This window comes from Meles meles, chromosome 1 (genome assembly GCF_922984935.1).
Source record: "Meles meles chromosome 1, mMelMel3.1 paternal haplotype, whole genome shotgun sequence".
NCBI classification, from domain to species: Eukaryota; Metazoa; Chordata; class Mammalia; order Carnivora; family Mustelidae; genus Meles; species Meles meles.
The window spans coordinates 143978999-144001291 of record NC_060066.1 but is presented as its reverse complement, the minus strand read 5'-3'; the positions used below and the strand labels follow the sequence as shown (position 1 = coordinate 144001291).

Genomic DNA, 22293 nt, shown 5'->3' with positions numbered 1-22293 from the left:
TCTCATACCACAGACTTCTCACACTATTAATGGAGATATTACTGAAAAGAGTATTATTTTCAAACTTTATTATATGTGTGTGTGTTTTTAATATTTCATATATATTTTCCTTTAATTCTATTTAGAGTTTTTATAACAAATAGCTAAGTTAAAAAAAAATCTTTAAAAAAAAATTTGCTCTTCAGTAAGTGTCTTGTTATGGAACCATCCTTGCATTCCTGAAATAAAATCTACTTGATGGTCGTATATTATTTTTTTGATACCTTTCTGGGTTCTTGAAGAATAACATATGTAAAACAATCACATTAATATTTATAAGTTAAGGCTGGTCTATGTTTTTTCTCTTATTGTACTGTTTTTTTTTTTTCAGACTATAATGCTGATTCATTATTTTCTATGACCTAATTTAAATAGAAGTTATTAGGTTAAGTTTTAAAAACATAAGGTACAAATTAAGACACCATTCTCTAATCACAATGCTAACAAGTTAGATTTTAATAACAAGATCAGAAAACAAACAAACAAACAAAACCCTTTAACTGGAAAATGTAAAGGTTTTCTCCTAAATCATTTGGGTCAATGGGAAAACACAAATAAAAATTACATGGTCTTTAGAAAGCAGCAAAAATGAAAATACTGCAGATCAAAATCAATGGGATAAGGCTTTAGAATTATCTTTTAGAAAGAAAGATTTATATTTTTATTCTGTTACCTTTAAAATTATAAATGTACACAATGTCCCTAGTCCTCTTAATTTAGACATATCTATTATTTCTTTCCCATGAATAGTGTTTCCTTTTTCTTGTTCTCTCTTCTCCCCTTTCTCTTACCATCTAATACTAGCCAATAGAATTAGATTTCTTAGCATTTGCCTTTTTATTATTAAATATCCTGGTAGTATTTTTATTTGCTTTATCACCTTTGGATAATATTAATTCCCAGCTTCAACATATAAGCCCAGCAGCAAATTTAATTCACTTCCTGTCTTTTTTCCCTCTTTCCCTCCCTTATGTCAATGATTGTACCATTCCTACATTAATTCATATGGTAACTTATATGCAGTTCTGCTCCCACATTTTCTTCTGGTAAGTAGAGCCAGTCTTTTGCAGTCATTTTCTCAGTTATTTCTTTTTTGATGAAGTTTGTCCTCTATTAGTCTCCTTAAGAGAAATTTCCTAGATGTTTGACTTTTTACAATTGTTTATTGGTAGCCTTGTATCTTAAATTTCATTGGATATAAAATTCTTTGCTGTTACTTTCTTTCCTTGAATATCTTACAGATACAATTCTACTATGTATAGGTGTGGAATGTTAGGATAGGAAAATCTGAAGACAGCCAAATTTAGTTCTCTAAGTGACTCAATTTTTTTTTTCCAACATGCCCCTAAGAGATGTTCTTTATCTTTGAAGTGAAGTGCAGATTTTATTAGAATATATCTTTATGGGGCGCCTGGGTGGCTCAGTGGGTTAGGCCTCTGCCTTTAGCCCAGGTCATGATCTCAGGGTCCTGGGATCAAGCCCCACATTGGGCTCTCTGCTCAGCAGGGAGCCTGCTTCCCCCTATCTTTCTGCCTATTGCTCTGCCTACTTGTGATCTCTCTCTTTCTGTCAAACAAATAAATAAAATCTTTAAAAAAAAAAAAAAGAATTTATCTTTATATTGATCATTGCGGGTAAATGTTTCCAGGCATATAGGATGACCATTTGTTGTACAGATCCAAGTTTTGTTGTTATTGTTACTTCAGCAAAGTTTTCAAGAATTATATCCCTGAATATTTGTTCTATTTTATACTTTTGTTTTTCTTCTTCAAAAATTCCTGTTATAAGCACGCTTACTCTCCACTGCTATCTTCTATGTCTATCATTTCTCTACAATCATTTAAAATATGTTATCTTCGGTTCTGTTTGATTTTCTCATTTCTAATTTTACCATGTTTTCTATAATATCTCATCTCTCTTTGTGCTCCTTCCAATCTCATTTTGATTTATAGAAAGTGTTTTTTCCTATGAAATCTTTTCTGAGTTCTACAAGCTTGCAATTCATATCCTTTTAACATCTTGCCATATCTTCCTTCTCTTGAGTTGTTATATTTCTGTTTTATGATCTTCCTTCATAGAGGTGTTTTTTTTATGTGTGCTTTTTCATTTTGCTGCTTTCCTCTATATTTTCCTTACTGTACCTTTCTATTTATGCTGTTCCAGTTGCTTTTAGTTACTTACAATTTCACGGCCCAACAATTTATTGAAGGATGCTGAGGGAAAAGAGAGAGGGCCATGCCTTCCAATTTCAAAACCCAAAGGCTTTTTCAGCAACCAGTGTTCCTTCTCAAATGGCTTTTTGATATAGCCTCACCTTCTCTAACCCCAACCTAATCTAAGAGACCTTCTATAGCCAGCCCAGCTGGCCACACGTTACTCTCCTTCGCCAGTATCCACTCTCATTGGTATATGCTTCAGAATGAATCCCTCACCTTACCGAGCAGATTTGTGCATGTTCTGTCCCCAATGAGCCATTTAGCTATTATCTGTGCTTCCTTCTTGTACCTGCTCCCAGCCAGCTTGAGTCTTCCCCAGATCCTGTAGCACTTGTTTTGTATAAGCATTCAAGGTTAAGGACTTCAGGGTATGTGCCTCATCTTTAAGAAGTGTGTGGTTATGGGGCACCTGGGTGGCTCAGTGGGTTAAAGCCTCTGCCTTCGGCTCAGGTCATGATCCCAGGGTCCTGGGATCAAGCCCTACATCAGGCTTTCTGCTCCGCGGGGAGCCTGCTTCCTCCTCTCTCTCTGCCTGCCTCTCTGCCTAGTTGTGATTTCTCTCTGTCAAATAAATAAAAAAAATAAAAAATAAAAAAAGAAGTGTGTGGTTATGCTGGCATGTATATGCTTTTCTCAGGATATTTTAAGAGTTTGCAGGTTTCATCAGTCCCCTAGTTTTGCTGAAAATGCAGTTTTCAGGGTTATTTATTATTTCATTCATCTCTTTTTTCATGTGATATCCAGAAACAGAAATGGGAAGATAATATCTCATGGTTTCATGTTTATACTTAATGTCTATACCTATTTCACAGATGAAGAATCCGAGATCCAGAGAGATTACATAACCTGGTCAAGGTCATACAGCTAATAGTAGAAATGGATATGACTCCAATCAGTCTAGTTCAAAGTCTATACTCTTTGCCCCCCACACTGCCTCACAGCAACTCCCTTTTCCACATCACCTCACATATCCCTTGGCAAGCCTCGTGAATTAATCATAGCAGTTATTTCTTCCCGCAGAATCTCGTAATTGGGAAATACTGTCTAGGTAGCCACCAGAGTTGGTATCTGAGTGGATATCTAAATGTTAATGCAGTTTTCAACTTTCAAATCTTAGTGTGAATATGTTTAGCAAATGCTTTGAGCAGATATTGATAGAACAGTGAACTCTAAAGGATAAAAGGCACAGATGAGAGGGAGTGGGAAGAACAGAAGAAAGAAAGTCTTCTATCAGAGGACAGACTCTTTATTGTTAATTTAGGTCTGACACTGGATATCACCAAACTGCAATTCAGAGGTTAAATGTAGATAATTGGTGATGTGGGAAACAAAGGCAGAGGAGAAATTGTTAAATTTCCTTACTACCTACAGCCCATGGACAAGTCCTTGAAATAGGCAGAGTGACTTTCCTCTAGGGACTTAACTGCCTCAATGTTAATAGTTTGCTAAGGCTAAAAGGCAACCTTAGCCCAATCCCCAGGATCCTGTAAGTCTACTTTAACATATAAAAATTCCTTTAGAAATTTCCTTTATCTCTAAACCCCTCAAGATATGTGTTGACAATCATCACCCAAGCATATGGCCCACTGATATACATCTGAAAGGCCTCATGCCGAAGGTTTTATTAGATCCTAATAGCTAGCCTCAAGGTCCCAACAATAGCTAGCCTCAAGGTCCTGGAAACCTTGCTCCCAAAATTCCTTACAGACTTACACTATTTCTAACCCCCTCCCAACTTGAAAGTTTATAGTGGGCCACTCCTCATGACTCCAGGGCAGCTCCTTCTGCCCACGAGTCCTGCCCCAAGCATTCATAAAACCATCTTCTTGCATCAAAGATGTCTTAAGTGTCTTAAGAATTCTTTCTTGGTTGTCAGCCTTGAACCCTTATATCTTTTCTTACATCAATTGGTACCAAGGAATACAGCAAGAAAAAACTATGTTGTCTTTAGTAAGTTACTTGTTTCATGAGGGACCCTAACCACAAAATCAATCTAGTTTGTGTCACTTTGGAAATCAGTTACTATTTAAAGAATACTGATTATCAACTAGGCACTTGAGGGCTTTGAATTCTTTTTCATTAAGAAATTTTTTTCCTTTAGAATTTTTTTTCTAAAAATGTCTTTAGTATATTTGGCACACAGTGTTACATGAATTTCAAGTGTACAACCCAGTTATTCAACAAATCTGTATGTTATGCCATGCTCACCATGAGTGTAGCTCGCATCTGTCTCCATAGGATGCTATTACAATATCATTGACTATGTTCCCTGTGCTGTACCTTTCATCCCCATGACTTCATTCTGTAACTGGAAGCCTATACCTCCCTCTCCCTTTCATCCATTTTGCCCATCCCCCCACCTTCTTCCCTCTGGCAACCATCAGTTTGTTCTCTGTATTTATAACTCTGATTCTGCTTTTTGATTGTTTATTCATTTGTTTTGTTTTTCAGATTCACATGTGAGTGAAATCATATGGTATTTGTCTTTCTCAGTCTGATTTATTTCACCTGTCCTTTGTATTTTTTAAAAGAATTAAAAATAATAGCAGCATTCATTAATTCTGTGTACCAAGCACTGTTCTCACAACTTTATTAAGCCACATAATGCTCACAATAACCTATGAGGTAAGTACTATGGCTAACTCTAGCTGACAGTCATAAAAACTAAGTCATAGACAGACAACTTTCCCAAGGTCACCCAAGGAGGAAGTGTAGAAGCAGAATCTGAAAGCAGCCAGACTCAATCTCTCAGCATGGCAACTTTTTAGGAATGCATATATCACCTAACAGCAGAACTGATTTTATCTCTTTTACCCATTTGCTTCTTAAACAGAGAATAAATCACCACATCACCAAGGCAACCGGGCTTTGCACTTTTTACTGTAAACACCAAGCCTAATGACTTCACCCAAAACATGATTTCAATAACCACATATGCTGACTCACAAACCTCTCTTCAGGACTTGCATATCCAATTGCCTACTGAATTTATGCAGTAGAGATTAGATGTCCTGCAAGCACTTCTAACTCAATATATTTTCCCACACATTTGTCCCTCTTACTTTAATGCCTCTCTTAGTGAAGAACCCCACTACCAAACCACCAGCCAGAGTAATATTTTTATAGTGTCAATTATATCATGCCAATGTCCTGAACAAAATCCTCCCATGGATTCCTGTTACAGAAAAATGCAATCCAAACTTTTTATATGGTGTATGAATCTATGTCATCAGCTCCCTTCTTACTTCTATTATCTCATCTCTTTTCATTTCTTCCCACCTTACTCTGCACCAGCCACACTGGTCTTTCCTTATTCCTCAAAACCACTCAACTCATTTTGAATTCATGGCATTTACATTTATTGTTCTTTCTGCTTAGAATGCTCTAAACCTTTAGTTCATTCAGATCTAGGCTCAAATGTGACCTTTTCAGAGAGGCCTTCCCTGAAAACAATACCTAAAATATAAAATCACCCTCCTCCTTGCCCCAGTGACTCTCCAACATCTTACTATACTTTATTTTCTTTTCCTCACAGCGCAGAAAATGTAGGGGGAGTTACGTATATATAAATATATTTTATATCATACATATCACGTTATATGTGTGTGTGTGTGTACACACACACTTGCCTATTGCCTTGCCCCCCAGTTGAAATGTAAGTCCATGAGGGTAGCACTTTATCATGTTTTACTGTTATATTCCAACATTTAGAATAACGACTAATACGAAGTAAGTCCAAAGTATTGTTTGAATGAATTAATCAATCCAGCCGTCTAACCCCAAAACCTGATAATCATCTTTAATACTTCCTTTCCACCCATTCTCCATAGCTATTCAGTCACCAAGTCTCACACAAACCTTAGTTAAGCTCCCTTTATCCTTAGATTATTATCTTAGTCTCCTAATAGATTTCTCTGCCTCTTTTAAGACACCCTCATCCAATCTGTCATCCACACTGCTGCCGGAGAAACCTTCCTCTCTTTGTATAGAACAAAATGAACCTTTAGTTCACTACACCGCTTCCTATAATACATAAGTGATTCTCAAAGCTTTCAGTGCAAAATTGAAACGTCTTATTTCAGCCCTCAGGCCCTTAGTGATCTAACTCCTGCCTGCATTCCCAGTCTCATATCTCATGCCTTCCTAATGAGCTTTCCCCCTTTTTAATTTATGCTAAACATCAAAGGTGATCAAACCCAAAAGATCAGAACAGGAAGATTTAGCATGTAGGAAAAAAGGACTACTCTCAGCAAGAGAATATATCAGAAATAAAAGAGAACCATTAAACAAGGAATGAAATATCCATGTTCTTTCAGCCTTATCGGTATCCTGTTTAAAAAAAATCTTTTTACCATTTTCCATCCCCTCACTCTTTCATTAAAGGATTATTACTCCATTTTAAAGTCATTTTTATGTTAAGATATTCCATGGAACTGTGTACGGCCACCAAACACAGCTGATGAGATTGAGCAGGTGTGCATATTTAAAATTATCCTCGTAATTGTGAGTGGTATGGTGACCTTATTGCAAACTGTCAAATTCTGCAAGTGAATCATCGGAACCCCCCATCATGATCTCACTTTCCACAGCCCTTCTTTTTACCCTTTCCACTATGGCACCCAAAGTCCTCATGCTACTTGTGTAGTAAAAAATTAAACCCTGTCCAAAGAGCAGTCATACATCTGTCCTCAGCTCCTAGGAGGCACTCTGTAAGCCCTTGAGTATCTTGCCTGATAAAAATATCTTTGTTTATCCGAGGGTTGTGGACAACACCAGGTAGTCCAACAATGTGATTTATGGTAAGGGCTTTAGTCGTGTGGTAACTGTTCAACCTCAAGAAGGACTGGAGTTCAGCTGCACGGAGGTCAGCTCTATCTACATGACAGAGCCCCACTAAAGACTCTGCACAGGCCTAGGTTTCACTGGTTGGCAATATTCTGTGCACACCATCACATATCATTGCTGGGAGAGTTGGCACTGACTCCACTGGAGAGGACAACCGCAAGTTCTGTATGTGCGACTTTCCTAGACCCTAACCCATGTGTCTCTTCTGTGGGTTGATTTTAATCCATATTCTTTTGCTGTAATAAACTATAACTGTGAGTATAACAACAGATTTCACTGAGTTCCATAAATCCTTCTAACACATCGTTGAGACTGAAGGTTGTCTTGGAGACCCTCAAACTTGCAGTTGTGTAAGAAGTAAGCTTGGTCTTGCTGACTGCCCCCTAGTTTACACTAGCTCTTACACATTTTTCCTTCAATGGTATCTACTCACTCCATGGCATTCTCCACTCTCATTTTTTTTCTTCCACTTTTCTTAAATTTCTTGCCATATAAAAATGTATCTATTTTTTAAAAATCCCATTCTTTCAGAGCCCTGCTACGTTACTAAGCCCTGCTAAGTAACCCCTTCATGCCAAATTTACTCATCTTGTAAGACCCAGTTTGAGTGTTACCTCCTCTCTCTGTAAGCCTTCGGCATAATTTTTGTTTGTTGTTGTTTTGCTATGCCCTGAAGACAAGCAGATCATACTCAATTTGCTAATAAAATCAGTCTTCGAAGGCTACAGGGCTGGTGCTGAGGTGTAGGCACAGACACTCCAACCTTGATTGCCTTTCATGTGAAACTTGTATAATAAGCACCACTGATTCTATCATCATTAGTTAGAAGAAAAGAAAGAGGGCAAGGGGGAAGAAGAGAGGAAAATGGAAAGAGAGATAGAAAGTAGGAAGAGGTAGAAATAATAGGAAAGGGGGGAGAAAAAGGAGAAACTGAGTCTCAGTAGATGGTAAAATTATGACTCATACCGTAGTATTTGACTTTAAATCCAGTGACTAAATAATTAACTCTATGGTGAAATGTACTATGTACCTAAAGAAATAGAGACAGGAGAGCTAATGATTATACTTTCTTTACAAGTTTTGTAAGCACTTCTTTTTACAAGAGAGCCAAAGAAAACATTGTTGCTGTCAATATTCAACAATATTCTATCATAAATCGGAGGAACAATAGAAATACTGTGTGTGCCCTCAAAAATGTAAGGATTCTTAAATGTCTTATTAAGTGGCAGTTTAAAAGAATTAAAACTTACCAACTTTTAGATAAAAGGTAAAGAGTAATATCACTTAACAGAGTCTAATAAATTAGAATCCTAACTCATTAAATAACTAATATAATATAGCACTTAATTTAATAAATTCTCACTGTTTAAAATTTTCATATATCTGAGTCAGCCAAATATCCAAGCTATATTCTTTCTAGCTTGTAGAAATGAAAAAATTAAATCATTGTTTAAAATAAAATCACAAGGGGGTGCCTGGGTGGCTCAGTCGGTTAAGCACCTGCCTTCAGCTCAAGTCATGATCCTGGAGTCCCGGGAAGGAGTCTTGTATCAGGCTCTCCACTCAGCAGGGAGTCTGCTTCTCCCTCTGAATCTCCCCCTTCTTGTGCTCTCTCTCAGATAAGTAAATAAGATCTTTTTTAAATAAATAAGTAAATAAAATCACAAAGTTGTAAATAAGAAAAACTGTATAAGCCTTAATATAATTTACTTTGCCAATTTACCCAAATTGACTAAATAAACCAGATAAATTGTCTAATATCTACTCTCTACTGTTCTATACAGCCTCAGCCAAACAGTGCTAGAATCAATACTTGAATACAAGCTGACGTGCTTCCAGCTCACACAGTTAAGGAACTAAAGGAAGTTGCTTAAATTCAACTATTTCAGTTTTTCAACATTGTGAGTACATGGGAAAAGAGAAGGATCCTGAGTGTTTTTTTTTTAAATTAATTTATTTATTTTTTTCAGCGTAACAGTATTCATTGTTTTTGCACCACACCCAGTGCTCCATGCAATACGTGCCCTCCCTACGACCCACCACCTGGTTCCCCCAACCTCCCACCCCCGCCCCTTCAAAACTCTCAGGTTGTTTTTCAGAGTCCACAGTCTCTTATGGTTCGCCTCCCCTTCCAATTTCCCTCAACTTCCTTCTCCTCTCCATCTCCCAATGTCCTCCATGTTATTTGTTATGCTCCACAAATAAGTGAAACCATATGATACTTGACTCTCTCTGCTTGACTTATTTCACTCAGCATAATCTCTTCCAGTCCTGTCCATGTTGCTACAAAAGTTGGGTATTCATCCTTTTTTTTTTTAATAAACATATAATGTATTTTTATCCCCAGGGGTACAGGTCTGTGAATCACCAGGTTTATACACTTCACAGCACTCACGATAGCACATACCCTCCCCAATGTCCATAACCCCCTCCCCCTCTCCCAACCCGACCTTCCCCCAGCAACCCCCAGTTTGTTTTGTGAGATTAAGAGTCATTTATGGTTTGTCTCCCTCCCAATCCCATCTTGTTTCATTTATTCTTCTCCTATCCCCCTAACCCCCCATGTTGCATCTCCACGTCCTCATATCAGGGAGATCATATGATAGTTGTCTTTCTCCGATTGACTTATTTCACTAAGCATGATACCCTCTAGTTCCATCCACGATGAATGGATAAAGCAGATGTGGTATATACACAATGGAATACTATACAGCCATCAAAAGAAATGACATCTTGCCATCTGAGTCTTCTTTTTAAAAAAATTATTGTGTCTTCATCATATAACAGGGAAGCACTAAACACTTGACATGTATTATCTCATTTTACCCACACAACCACCCTATGTAGTAAGAACTATTGCTTTCTTCACTTTAGAGTTGCTGAACTTCATTCAGCTTCATTGAATGAAGCTCAGAGTATTTAAGGGACTTGCCCCAGATCACACAGCCAGTAAGCACTGGCACCTGGCTTCGGGCTCTAGAACACCTGTGCTTTATTTAGCACCACTGTCATACTGGGTATGTGTGATTTTAAAGTATCCTACTGTGAATAACACATCTATTATGGATAAATAGATAAAAGCAAACTTATGCATGAAATGAGAAATGAAGCTTTAACCTATGTGTAAAGATTTTGGTTAAGTGTCCATAAGGGGTTTTGGCAGAAAATCCTTAGAGTAACTACAGCTAGAATGAGCTGATTCTTTGTTAACAATAAACACATTTTTGATTCATTTTCACAGGAAACACTCTTTTTGGAAAAGCACCCTACACACAGCGATTGCTATATATGTGGCTTTCACATGCAGGGACCATGAACCTGAGAATGTTGTGCATGTTGAGGATTCGGTACACAGCTAGCATGGTGTACGTTAACCTGAAGAGGTAGTGCAGCTTTGTCCATCTCTGGAGGCAGCCCACCCACCCAGACTGAGCAATAAGGGAAGCAGACTTTGTCAGATAGGAAAAGGGATCTATCTCGGTCAAATGCTCAGAAAAGTCAGCCTTAAATAAATTCTTCCTTGAAACAGAATCATGTATTCAATAAGTTATACTTGGTTGTAAAACAAATGCAAAATTTAGAAGTTTTTATTTATTTATCTGAGAGAATGAGAGCTCGTGCACATGAGTCTGGAGAGGGGCAGAGGATGAGGAGAAGCAGACTCCCCACTGATCAGGGAGCTTCATGTGGGACTTGATTCCAGGACCCCGGGAAAATGACCTGAGCCGAAGGCAGACACCCAGTGACTGAGCCACCCAGGCATCCCGGAAATCAAAGAGCTTTTAAAAACATTTTTCTTTTTGTTAAGAACTCACAATAAAATGGTACGGTTACAAGAAAACTAAAGATTGTGATGTTCACTCTGAAATAAAGGAGCATTTTTTGTATTCTATAAATAAAATCTTAAGGCTGGAAGATATTATTTCCTTCATTTGTTCTGAATTTTTAAAAAAATCCATTCAAAAATACTCAGTTTTCCTTATATCCTTCTTTGCCTGGGTTTTTAATATCTTGATAATGCTACCTTTTGAAATTATTAAACTCATGACACCAGCAGATGACAACTGTGAAGCCAGAAGATGTGTAGTGGAAAGAGGTTTGTTGTGAAAGATGGGCAGGCCTGGATTCGAGTCCCAGCTGTACAAGCCTGAGCAAACCCCCTTCTGTGAGCCTCAGTTTCTTCACCTATAATCCCTATCCTGCAGGCTCATTATGAATATTAGAATAATAGATGTAAAGGGCCAGCCAAGGACAAGCCACAAAATATATATGTAATTAATAATGACGGGTTCTCTTCTTTTTGCTCTTCTCTGTGGTCCAAGAGCTCAATTTTAAAGAATTTGTAGACTTTGCAATCAATATACCTGTATTCAAATCTTGGTTCTTCCATTTATTTGCCTGTAACCCCTGGGGTAGTTACTTATTCTTCCTAATCTTGGTGTCACCAATTCTATTATGGGCATAATCATAAAAATCCTATGATGAAGTAGTGGTAAATATATCTCCTGTACACATGGGGCTGGCACACATTAAGTTCTCAGAAGGTATAACGTAAATAATAACAGTGAACTAAAAGATACAGTTTCTCTCCTCTTCATGGCTAATCAAAGCAAAATAAAGTAGCAGAAATGACTTGGTCAAGAATAGCATTTCATGAAGTTATACGTGACATGTGACCTAATGTAACCACTTCCCCATGAAACAGAAAGTACCTTCCAAGATATCTTTTAATTCACCTACGTCCTACTTGACAGAATACTTCACCGTCTACTTGTCAGTGTGGTCAGTCAAATAGAGCACCACCCCTTCCATGGCATACCCTCCCGCTACCTATGTATATTTCATTTACTTCTCTCTTTCTTACTCTTGTTTAGTTGATTGGCCAAACTGACAAGTGGCTTGTGGAACTGGTCACTGAACTGAAATGATGGTTTTGTCAGAATGAATAATTTAGCAGTCCTGTTGATGTGAGACAGAGGATTGTAAAAAACAAAACAAAACAAAACAAAATATATATATATATATATATATATGATAATAATAAATAAAATAGGGCCATGGTGATACTCTTTGTAGATCCAGCAGAATTCCCAGGTTTTTCTCTTTGACTTTGGCTTTTTATTTTTAACCTTTGACAAAGGCACTTGTTTTTACACTTTGAGGCCAGAGACATTGTCTTATTTTTATTTCCATTGCTAGCAACTAGGACATTATATGGCAAATAGAAGATACCTTGTAAAATGTTGTTTAATAATTATATTAATCTAGGGGCACCTGGGTGGCTCAGTGGGTTAAGCCTCTGCCTTCAGCTCAGGTCATGATCTCAGGGTCCTGGGATCCAGCCCCATATCAGGCTCTCTGTTCAGCGGGGAGTCTGCTTCCTCCTCTCTCTCTGCCTGCCTCTCTGCTTACTCGTGATCTCTCTCTGTCAAATAAATAAATCTTTAAAAAAAAGTAATAATAATTATATTAATCTGAATGTACATAGATTCCTGAAACGCTATCACCATACTACTAGAGCAACTAGCCAGCAGGCAAGAACAAAACACTGAACTATTCTCTAAACCTCTCCATTTGAATTAAATAAAATCCCAAACCCACTGGTAGGCAAATTGCGTTTTGTTTCTTAATGACGTAAATCTAGATGGAACATTTAGTATATGCTTGTGTTGTTTCAAGAAGTGCAAAGGTAACTCAGTCACAGTTTGCCACCCCCAAGAACTCCCACTTCAGATGAAGTCACAAGCAAAGCCTTTTCACTATACAAAACTTCCCTTTTATAGAGAGTTCGCTTAAAAATGTAAGTAATTTCTTAAAGGTCATATTTTCCCCCAAAATTGGTTTCTTCACCCTTACATTCTCATTGTACTAGGTAGAAGTTTTTATTGCTTAATGTTGAATTTAAGCTTCTGATGATTTTGAAAACATATACTTTTGCTGTTTGGAAGGAGAATTTTTATATAAGCAAAGAAGCAACAAGGTAACTTTCTTACCTTGTTCTTGTGCATGAACGGCACCCGCTGCCACACATAGCACAATAAAATGGAGAAGCAATTTCCTAAAAAAAAAAAAAAAAAGGGAAAATTTTAGTGGATATTTATAACCTATAAATCATATAAAATCCCAAATGAACTCCAGTACAAGATTAAGAAGTGAGCTATCATTTTTCAAAAGATTTTATTTATTTATCTGAGAGAGAGAGAGAAAACATGAGTTGGAAGGTCAGAAGGAGAAGCAGCTCCACCCCAAGATCCTGGGATCATGATCTGAGCCAAAGGCAGACACTTAACCAACTGAGCTGCTCAGGCATCCCAAGAAATAAGCTATCATTTTAAATTATACAGTATTTTAATACTCATAATGGTTAAGAGCAAGGGCTCTGAATTTAAGTTCCAGCTTTGTCACTTACTGTATGACTTGAGAACACTTTTTATCACCCCTGTGTTTCCTCATCTGTTCAATCTATCTCATAAACTTTTTCAAAGATTCTGGGCTTGCCTCTGAGATTATGATTCATAAATTCGGAGTGAATCCTCAGTTTGTACACGTCTTTAACTAGGTGATTCTAACAAGGATTTTGTATATATCAAACTCTGAGAAACAGCAATTTAGAACAATTACTAATAATAGTTACATTGTACTTAAAATACACAAATATTATTGTGCTCAAATCAAAGACATCTAATTACATGAGATAAGATTATCTGACCCTTGGAGGGGATTGCTGGTTTTTGTTTTTGTTTTTATCTTTTTCTCTTGCTCTAGATCAGTGGTTTCAAACTTCACCATGCAGCAGAATCACCTGGAGGGCTCGATTAAAGATCGCTGGGCTCCACCCTGAGAGTCTCTGACTCACCAGGTCTGGGGTGAGGTTTGAGGACTTGTATGGACAGCAAGTCCCCAGGCAATGCTCATGCGGTGGATCTGGGGTTGATGCGATGAGGACCACAGTAACAGATGACGCTCAAGGGATGATGAAGGGCCTACCTGTTTTGAATCTGGTTTTTACCTTCACTGTATAGTGGAATCACCTGGGGAATCTTAGAAACTACTAATACTTGCATTTTCCCTCTCTGCCCATTCCCCCAGAGATTCTGATTTTAATTTGTCTCTGGTACAGGGATTCTTAAACACTCCCCCCGGTGATTCGACTGTGCAAGTTGAGGACCTCTGTGTGAGATTAAAATGATAACTCAAGGTTCTCCAAGATGGATCCCAAAGTGATCTAGAGTTTGAGTAAAAAGAGGCTCTCTTCCTTTCGACTTTATATTTTCAACAAATAACTAGTAGGATATATATACCAGTGAGACTAAAAAATAGCTCAGGATTGCAATCACTGAAGGAGAGTACAGCAGATAATTCTGTTTTAGCAGTAAATGGGATGTGAAAGGAATCACGTCTCATCTGCCCAAGGTAATCTTGCTCACTCAGAGTTTAGAAATAACCCAACAGGCACTTTTCTATTCAGAGGAAGCTAACTAAGAATACAACAACCAGCAGTATTCATTTAGCAATTCAGCCACTCACAGACTTCCCCTGATGACCTCAGGGGAGAAAAATAAAAAATAAAGTTCTTTCTAGACATGTTAACAAGTCCATTCCTGGTGTAAGGCAGGAAAACCTGAACACATTAAACATCACCCCTTAGCCAGGTGATCTTAGGGGATTATGACAAATCAGTTGAGCCATACCTTATGTAAGTGTACCTAAGTATTAAAACCGATGACTAATAGAGAAGTAGAGATTGATGACTGGAAAAAGACTTTTTCCTCTTTTTCTAATTATGTCCCAAACTAACAGCCACCTAAGGAAGAACATATGGATATCCATATCCATAGCAATATGGATTCCATTACACCTACCTCCCCTCCCCTGAAGCTACAGCCGTATCACATTATACTGTATTTCCTGGAGAAAGCTTGTAAGTGTCTTAAAGGCCATCTTCATCTCCACCTGTCAGAATCTTAAATATTATCAAAGCCTAGTTTGAATAACATCTGCTCCATGAAGTTTCCATCATCTCTAAAGATGCCTGGATCTTTCCCTCCTCTCTCTACTCCTCATGCTTTAATTGTAACTTTATTATATCCCATTTATGTTGTACCTTTTAGGATTAATTAGTAAGTAAATACCTGAACAAGCAATAGGTCTGCACCTTCTACCTATTTCTTACATGAAATTGACAATTAATAAACATTTTTAACGAAGGGAGCCGCCCAGTCATCCCTCTAAAAAAAAAAAAAAAGATTTTATTTATTTATTTGTCAGAGAGAGAGAACACAACAGGGGGCAAGGAGTAGGCTCCCCACTGAGCAAGGAGCCCCATGTGCAACTTGATTCCAGGACCCTCGCTAGGAAAAGGAGTACTGTTACTCCTTTCCATTTTAAAAATACTTATTAAACAGTCGGTTGAGCGTCTACTAAAAGGAGTAACAGTAACATCGCCCAATGACTGAGGAATTCAATTTTCCTGTATGGATCTAATTCTTTCAACACTTGGGAAAAGTAAAGTAAAATAAATAAGAGTACTTTTATTTGGCTGTCCAAAGAAAGAAAGAAGAACGTTTAAAAATATCTGCTACAGTAGGCAGAGGAAAAAAAGGAAAGACTTCCTTTTTTTTTTTTTTTCATTGTGACTGTTTTTCTCATTTCTGAAGTGGGAACACAGAGAAGACATCATGCTTAATTGACATACTCAGTTAAAGAGCCAAACTCCATCATTGTATGAAATGGATGTCTAATGAATCCAAGCTTTCTGGAAAATGTCTAGTTGGGCTGGGCCTGTTTATTTCTTTGGTTTTGCCCCCCTCCCATGGTATCACATTTACTATGCATTCTCTTAATGAAGAAAAAGTGTCACATTTCCACATTAGTAGTAGACGGAGTTCTCAAGGGCATCAGCTGTACCAGGAATGCATTTAATGCTAAGACAGGCAGGAGTCATTGAATAAGTTAAAATAAAAACTACATTAGGTTAGAGAGAAAACAGCATGGTAAATAAGAAAGTAAAACTAGACTGAGAGTCAAAAGACTAAACCTGATTCTATTTCTAACTTACTGTGTGACGTTGGGCAATTCACTTCAATGTTTTGAGTCTCGGCTGACTCATCTATCATGGGATAAGATACTATCAATTTTATATTTTGCATTCTAAATATAAAACCCTAGAATCTGTGTGTACAGTAGGATCCCGTTAGTATACTAGCATTAAAGGACAAAGATCAAATTATTTAGCAAGATTTCCATAAATCACTATATATAATAGACATGATGTTTAACCACAAATCTGGAAAGGTCTTCCTGAAGTTCTGGCCAATACTCTTTTAATTATGTAACATAAAATTGTCTACTAAGTTTGCTCATTTGTTCACATATTTACTTTCACAAAAAGTCTAATTGGTATATGAAATATGACTATTTTTCAAATATCCAAAGCATGTCTGCTTTTGGTCACTTTTCCGTATGTCTGGACTGTATGTCACTAACAGAATCTATCAGAAGTAAATAGATTCAGACATTTCACAAAATCAGACCAGATCTAAAAGAAATCAACAATATGGTAACAGTCAATGAAAGTTCAAAAACATAACCCATGATATGAATATGTGAAGATCTCTAGGAAAATATGAAATATTTCTGTGTGTCTGGTCTGCTAGCCACATTTTCAGTATGACAGAAGCCACAATCAAAACATAACCAGACATGTGAGAGGTAAAGGCCTGGAGGGGATCAGACAGGAAATAGATATCCAAAGACCATACTCAGAATATTTAAGGAATATCCATCCCAGGCATCTTCCCTAAATAATTCTTAGAGCTATTCAACTTTCTCTTTATCTGAAGGGTTTAAGTTACTTTAAGAGAATCCCAGGCATCTTTTTGTTTAGGGCACCCAGGAGACCCTCACATCTTGTGTCTGTGGGCTACCGAAGCTCGTTCCAACATAGATTCAAGTTACATTTTAAGAAGGACTTGTGAAATCTTGTGACTAGGGAATTTTTTGTGTGTATGAGTTGCTTATTTTAATTTAAACCATTTGGAAAAGGCAAAATAATCTGAAAACCATACATGTGATATATATCAATAATTTCAACAATTACCATTATACTACATTTACAAGCCAAAAACTCCTTTAAGTTACGACAACTTTACAGATTTTGCTGTAAATAGTAACATTTTTGTCCTTGTTGACCAAATAACTGAAGATCAGTTCTCATCCCAGCAGTGGGGTTAAAGTTGAATGATTCAGGGAGTGAAGTATTGTCACTAACATATATACAATGAATTTCTGAGATTACCAGTTCAGCTCAGTAGGTACTTGCATAAGTAACACAGTGTGAAAGATACTAGAATTTTTTGTTAAATTTTAAGCAAACAGGCAATTCATGAAGTACAAGGGAAATAAATGCTTAAGAACTTCAAGTAATCAAAGTGCCTAGAATCCAGTCAGTAAAAGGGAAGAAAAATAACGCAGCTAGTCCATCCTCATAATACCCTAGAGAGTGTTAAAATGATTGCTGCCTACCCTCGCAAAGTTCCTGGCACACACTCGTGTTAACTAAAGTTTTTTACATGAATGAGTCAATATTCAGTTAGCAAGAGTATCAGGTGGTCTTGAGTCTCAATAAACATATAATATCTCTAGCATCTTCGACATGCACACTGATCCCAAGATCAAGAAGTCAGGTCATCCTAACCTCCTTTTATTTAGCTGAGAAAGTAACCCGGTGTAAAGACCTTTCAGAATCTGGTCTCTGGTCTCCAGATCCAGCTCCAGTCACTCCTCATCTAGAAAGCATGGTCTACAACCAACTTTTTACTTCTTCCAGGCCCTCAAATGAACTGTGCTATCTCGCCTCTCAGCCTTTTACTGCTCTGTCTGCAAAGTTCCATGCCTTATCCAGTTAGGTCTCAGTGAGGATTTCATTTCCTCTGGTCAGCCTTTCTTTCCAGGATTACCCTTCCGTATCTACCTCACCTACCCAGAACTTCTAGGTGTGCTCCTCTCTCATTTTTGTATGCCTGGTTGTTCATTTTCTGTTTCCTATACTAACCTGAGCACATTGGGAGGGCAGCAGTTGTGTTTCTGTCTTGCTCCAACATTGTCTCCTCTCTGCTTAGAGCCATGCTGGGCACATAGTTGGGGCTCAGAAAACATTTGTTGAATAAATGAGTGAATGATTGAGTGAATGACTGTCCGAATAATGTTAGCCTTTTAGGAGGATGAAAATGAAATGGTCTTTACCTCACTTCTTGCTCAGAATTACAAATTCTAAAATAACTCATAGTTACAATGCATGGCATGGAAACTAGCTATTTTAATTTCCATAATAAAATTTATATTTTTCTCCTGCCACTTCACAGATTACCAAGCAGAATGTCTAAGCAACACTCAAAGCTACTTTCCATAAATTACAATCCGTCTCCTTGAGACATCAGCTTATTTTATACATCTACTTGAAAACAAAGATAACTAAGCAACTTTAAAGAACCGAGTTTCATGCCAACTAGGAAATAGATGTTTATATCCAAAACCACTCCCCAACATATCTTGGTTATAGAAACCCTTTAATTACAATAATAGCCTTCCTGGGGGGCTTTCTGATACTGTTAAATCATTGTATCTAACACTGACTTCTGGTTTTAATTTCCTTTTATTACTACCACAAATTCACATTAGGTAACTCACTTAAAAGCTAGCCCCATGAAATAAAATGTCTTTAAGGATCCAGTTTTAAAACTGCAAATGTTTTTGGGTGAGTAATCAGAATTGTGATTTAAAAAAAAAACTGCTTCTGTTTTTACAAAAAACGTCACCACAAAAGGACGGCAGAAAATTAAAACCTCAAGGATTTCATTAGAAACTCTAAGGTTTAATTCAGTGGACTGACATTATCATCAGCTAATCAGCTGCTTCTACCAAGTCCCCTCCCTATAAGGTTGGTAGTGTGTGTGTTGTTTTTTTTTTTAGTTTTTTTTTTTTTTTTAAGAAGATTTTATTTATTTATTTGACAGAGAGAGCACAAGAAGGGGTTGGGGGGAGGCAGGGAGCAAAGGTAAAGGCAGAGAGATAAGCAGACTCCCAGTGGAGCAGGGAGCCCAGTGCCCAGCTGGATCCCAAGACCCTGAGATCACGACCTGAGCCAAAGGCAGAGGCTTAACCGACAGAGCCACCCAGGCACCCGGTAATTCTTTATGGAAACTGGATTTTTTTGAGAAACAATTTTGTCAGATCAGTCAGTAACTACTCTTTCCCCTACTTGGCATGTGTATGGTTGGAGCTATGAGGGGGTGCAATCTGATGTAACCTTGTATTACCCTTAATTCTCTGCAGCCCATCCCCACTGACAACTGTAGTGGAGCACACTTGACGAGTCCACTTCAAAGGAGGCTGCAAGTTTCCTCACGGAGAGACCTTCTAGAGCAAAGCCTTCACCCAGGATCTCCCATCAACCCCAATTCTCTCAGAAAAGGTTCTTTCCCCCGTTCCACATAGTCTTATTTTTCCTCAGTTCCTTCGTGTAATCCATTGTTTGGTTTCTCTGCCTCCCTCCCCCCAATCATCTGGACCCAATTTACAAACCCCAAACTGCCCAAAAATTTACGCAGGGCCCTTTCTGGGAGCGTCTGGAAGGGAAGTGTAAGCAAGACAAGACAGAGGCCAGGAGCAGAGAAGATCTGCTTTAATCCGAGAAGTTGGTCACCACTACCAACCCCGCGGATGGCTGGGCAAGGGAAAGCCCTCGGGGTGGGAGCTGGCTGGGAAGGCTAGAAGCGCACAGGAATGAACGCGGAGGTTGCGGGCCGGCCAGGAGGTGGCCGACCTCACCCAGCTTCTCCTGGTGGCTGGACCTCCGGGGGCCCGACGCTCATGCCATCATTCCACCGACTCGGATCAGCGGAAACATGCGCAGGGAGCCCGGCTTTGCCACAGGGTCCACGCTGAGGGGCTTTTATTGAGAAATGTGGCGGGAAACCTGCCTGGGAAGCCGGGTCGACCCGCGGGAGTCGCGCTGGGGAAATTAACCCTCATTGGGTGAGCTCTTCCGGGATCCGGGTCTCCCCGGTCGCCAGCCCCTGGCCCCAAGCACGGGATTCCGAGCTTTCCTCCGCACGGATTAATCCGGCTTCGGGCGCGTGGGGAGGCGCGTCCTCCTCAGCCGGGAAGCCCAGCTGCCCAAACTCCCAGGGGTCAGAGCAGAGAGCTCGCGAGCCCCAGCCAGCATGCTGCTGGGAAGCACATGTGCACACAAACAGTGCCACAAGGCGGTCTCTCCCGCGCCCCGCCTCCCTCCGCCTGTCCTCAGCGGGCACCGGCAGGTCTACCCCTTACCCTCACCAATTTTCCCAAGGGACATCTTCGGGGCAGAAAATGACCCGAGCGGCTTTTGGTTCCTCCCGCTCCAGGGGCCAGAAGCAAACTTCCAAAACCCACTGACCTCTTCCAGGGGGAGCAGGGCAGCCAGCCAAGGCACGCACACCCCTCCACGCTGTTTTCCCAGTGAGGGAGGGAGCGGGAGCAGGTACAGCGCCCAAAGAGGAGGTGGGGTGCCAGTCCGGGCCTGCGCGAGCACGCTGCAGGAGGAGCAGCTCCGCCCCCGCGTCCAGCCCCTTCCCCAGTGACAGGCCAAGGAAGCAAGACGCTGCCTCGGCCCCAGATGGGCAGCACGTGTGTTGGCCTCCTAACGACAAGAGCCGATTGCCTCCGAGGCTAGCCGCGCCCCGATGCCCGAGATTTTGCGGGTACCCCCTCCTCCAGTCCAGCAACCGCGACCCACATCTGTGCCCCGCGGTCCAGGCTCCGCGCACACAGCCCAGAGGACCGCCGGCGCCCGGGCAGTCCCCAGGCTGGACGCCCGGATTAGAATCGCGGAGAAGCAGAACCTCAGCCAGGGCCCTGAGAAAGGAGAAGGAAAGGAAGGCGCGAGGGCGGCGGGAGCCGGAGCTCCAGCCGGCGTCCGGTCTGTGCTCGGCGAGTCGCGGGAACCGCGGCCGCCGGCACCCGGACGCGAGCCAGTGAGCTTTCCCTCCCCAGCCGCAGGACCTCTTTAGCATGAACTTTCTGAGAGATCCGCTGGCAGGAGGCTTCCTTTCAAACACGGTATTTTACAAATTGAGGAGACAAGAGGAAGATGCCACGGCTGCTCGCCGGCTCCCAACTTCGAAAAGTGCCAAGGAGCGCGGGAGCACAGATCTCCAACCCGCCCAGAGGGTCTGGAGGATGGGGAGAGGGGTGGGTCTAACCCTAGCCTCTGGGCGAGTGGGCTACTTACGTTTTTGCCGTGTGGGAGACCTTTCCACGCCTTGTCCTGTGGGCTCCTAAATGCATTTGTATGCATTTGTCCCTGCAGCGAAGCGCTAACGGAAAACAGAAGGCAACTCCGAACTGCTAAGGGTGCAGGTACTGGCCATGAAAAAGGAAGAAGAAGAAGAAAAAAAAATGACATGAAAACGATGCTCCAAAACCGCAACAACAACAACAAAAAGGGAGGAGAGAAATAGGAAGGGGAAAGAAATAGCACCCAAAGGGTCGATCAATCAGCTAGGCTTAGCTCCCTAGCTCGGTAACGGACGAGCCCGGGGGGAGCGCTCCCCTGGGAGGGCGGGCGAGGAGCGAGACCTCACTGGCAGGCGGCGGGGCGCCGGCAGCAGCTGGAACTCCGCCGCGAGCGCAGCCCTCGAGTTCACTTGCGGTTCAAAGGCGACTCTGTGAATCCAGTGGAGTCCTCTGCTTTGGGGCTGGGAGGAGAGAAGGGCTGGGGGAGGGAAGGAGATGAAGGGGGTGTGTGTAGGGGGGGGAAGTCCTTGGAAACAACCCGCGCCTGAACATTTGTCAGACAAGCACACACACCCACTTCGGAAATCTGGTCCGTGAGAGGGGGCCGGTGGCAACTGCAGGCGCTCAGCATTGACTGCCGCCGGCTGCTTCCCCTGGAAGAAGAGGAGCCCAGCAAATCCGGCCGGTGTTAAATTTCACCGCTCTGACTTGGAATGACATCACCAAACACAGCGCACACCTCCCCCTCCGCCCCGCAACCTACCCCCAACCCGCGCGGAGCTCCCGCGCCCGGGTCCGTGAAACCCCGGGCCCGCCGCGCCTGGGGAGCGCCTGCAACCGCCCCGGCGACGCCCGCACGCTCTAGCTTCCCACGCCACCCTCCTCGCTGTCCCCGAAGCTGTAGGTGACTAGTATC

General features: G+C 40.6%; 1 protein-coding gene across 1 annotated transcript in view; it reads right to left on the bottom strand.

Moving 5' to 3' along the window:
- The window catches only part of COL24A1 (collagen type XXIV alpha 1 chain), a 395306-nt gene extending 373562 nt beyond the window's left edge, over window positions 1–21744 (bottom strand). Inside the window, exons 1-3 of the mRNA XM_045980771.1 lie at window positions 21622–21744; window positions 21373–21503; window positions 13094–13158 (exon numbers count right to left, since the gene is read on the bottom strand). Of these exons, the coding sequence (XP_045836727.1) occupies window positions 13094–13158; window positions 21373–21428 (121 nt within the window). The 5' untranslated portion in view covers window positions 21429–21503; window positions 21622–21744. The remainder of the gene's footprint in view (window positions 1–13093; window positions 13159–21372; window positions 21504–21621) is intronic.
- Window positions 21745–22293: the final 549 nt, after the last annotated feature.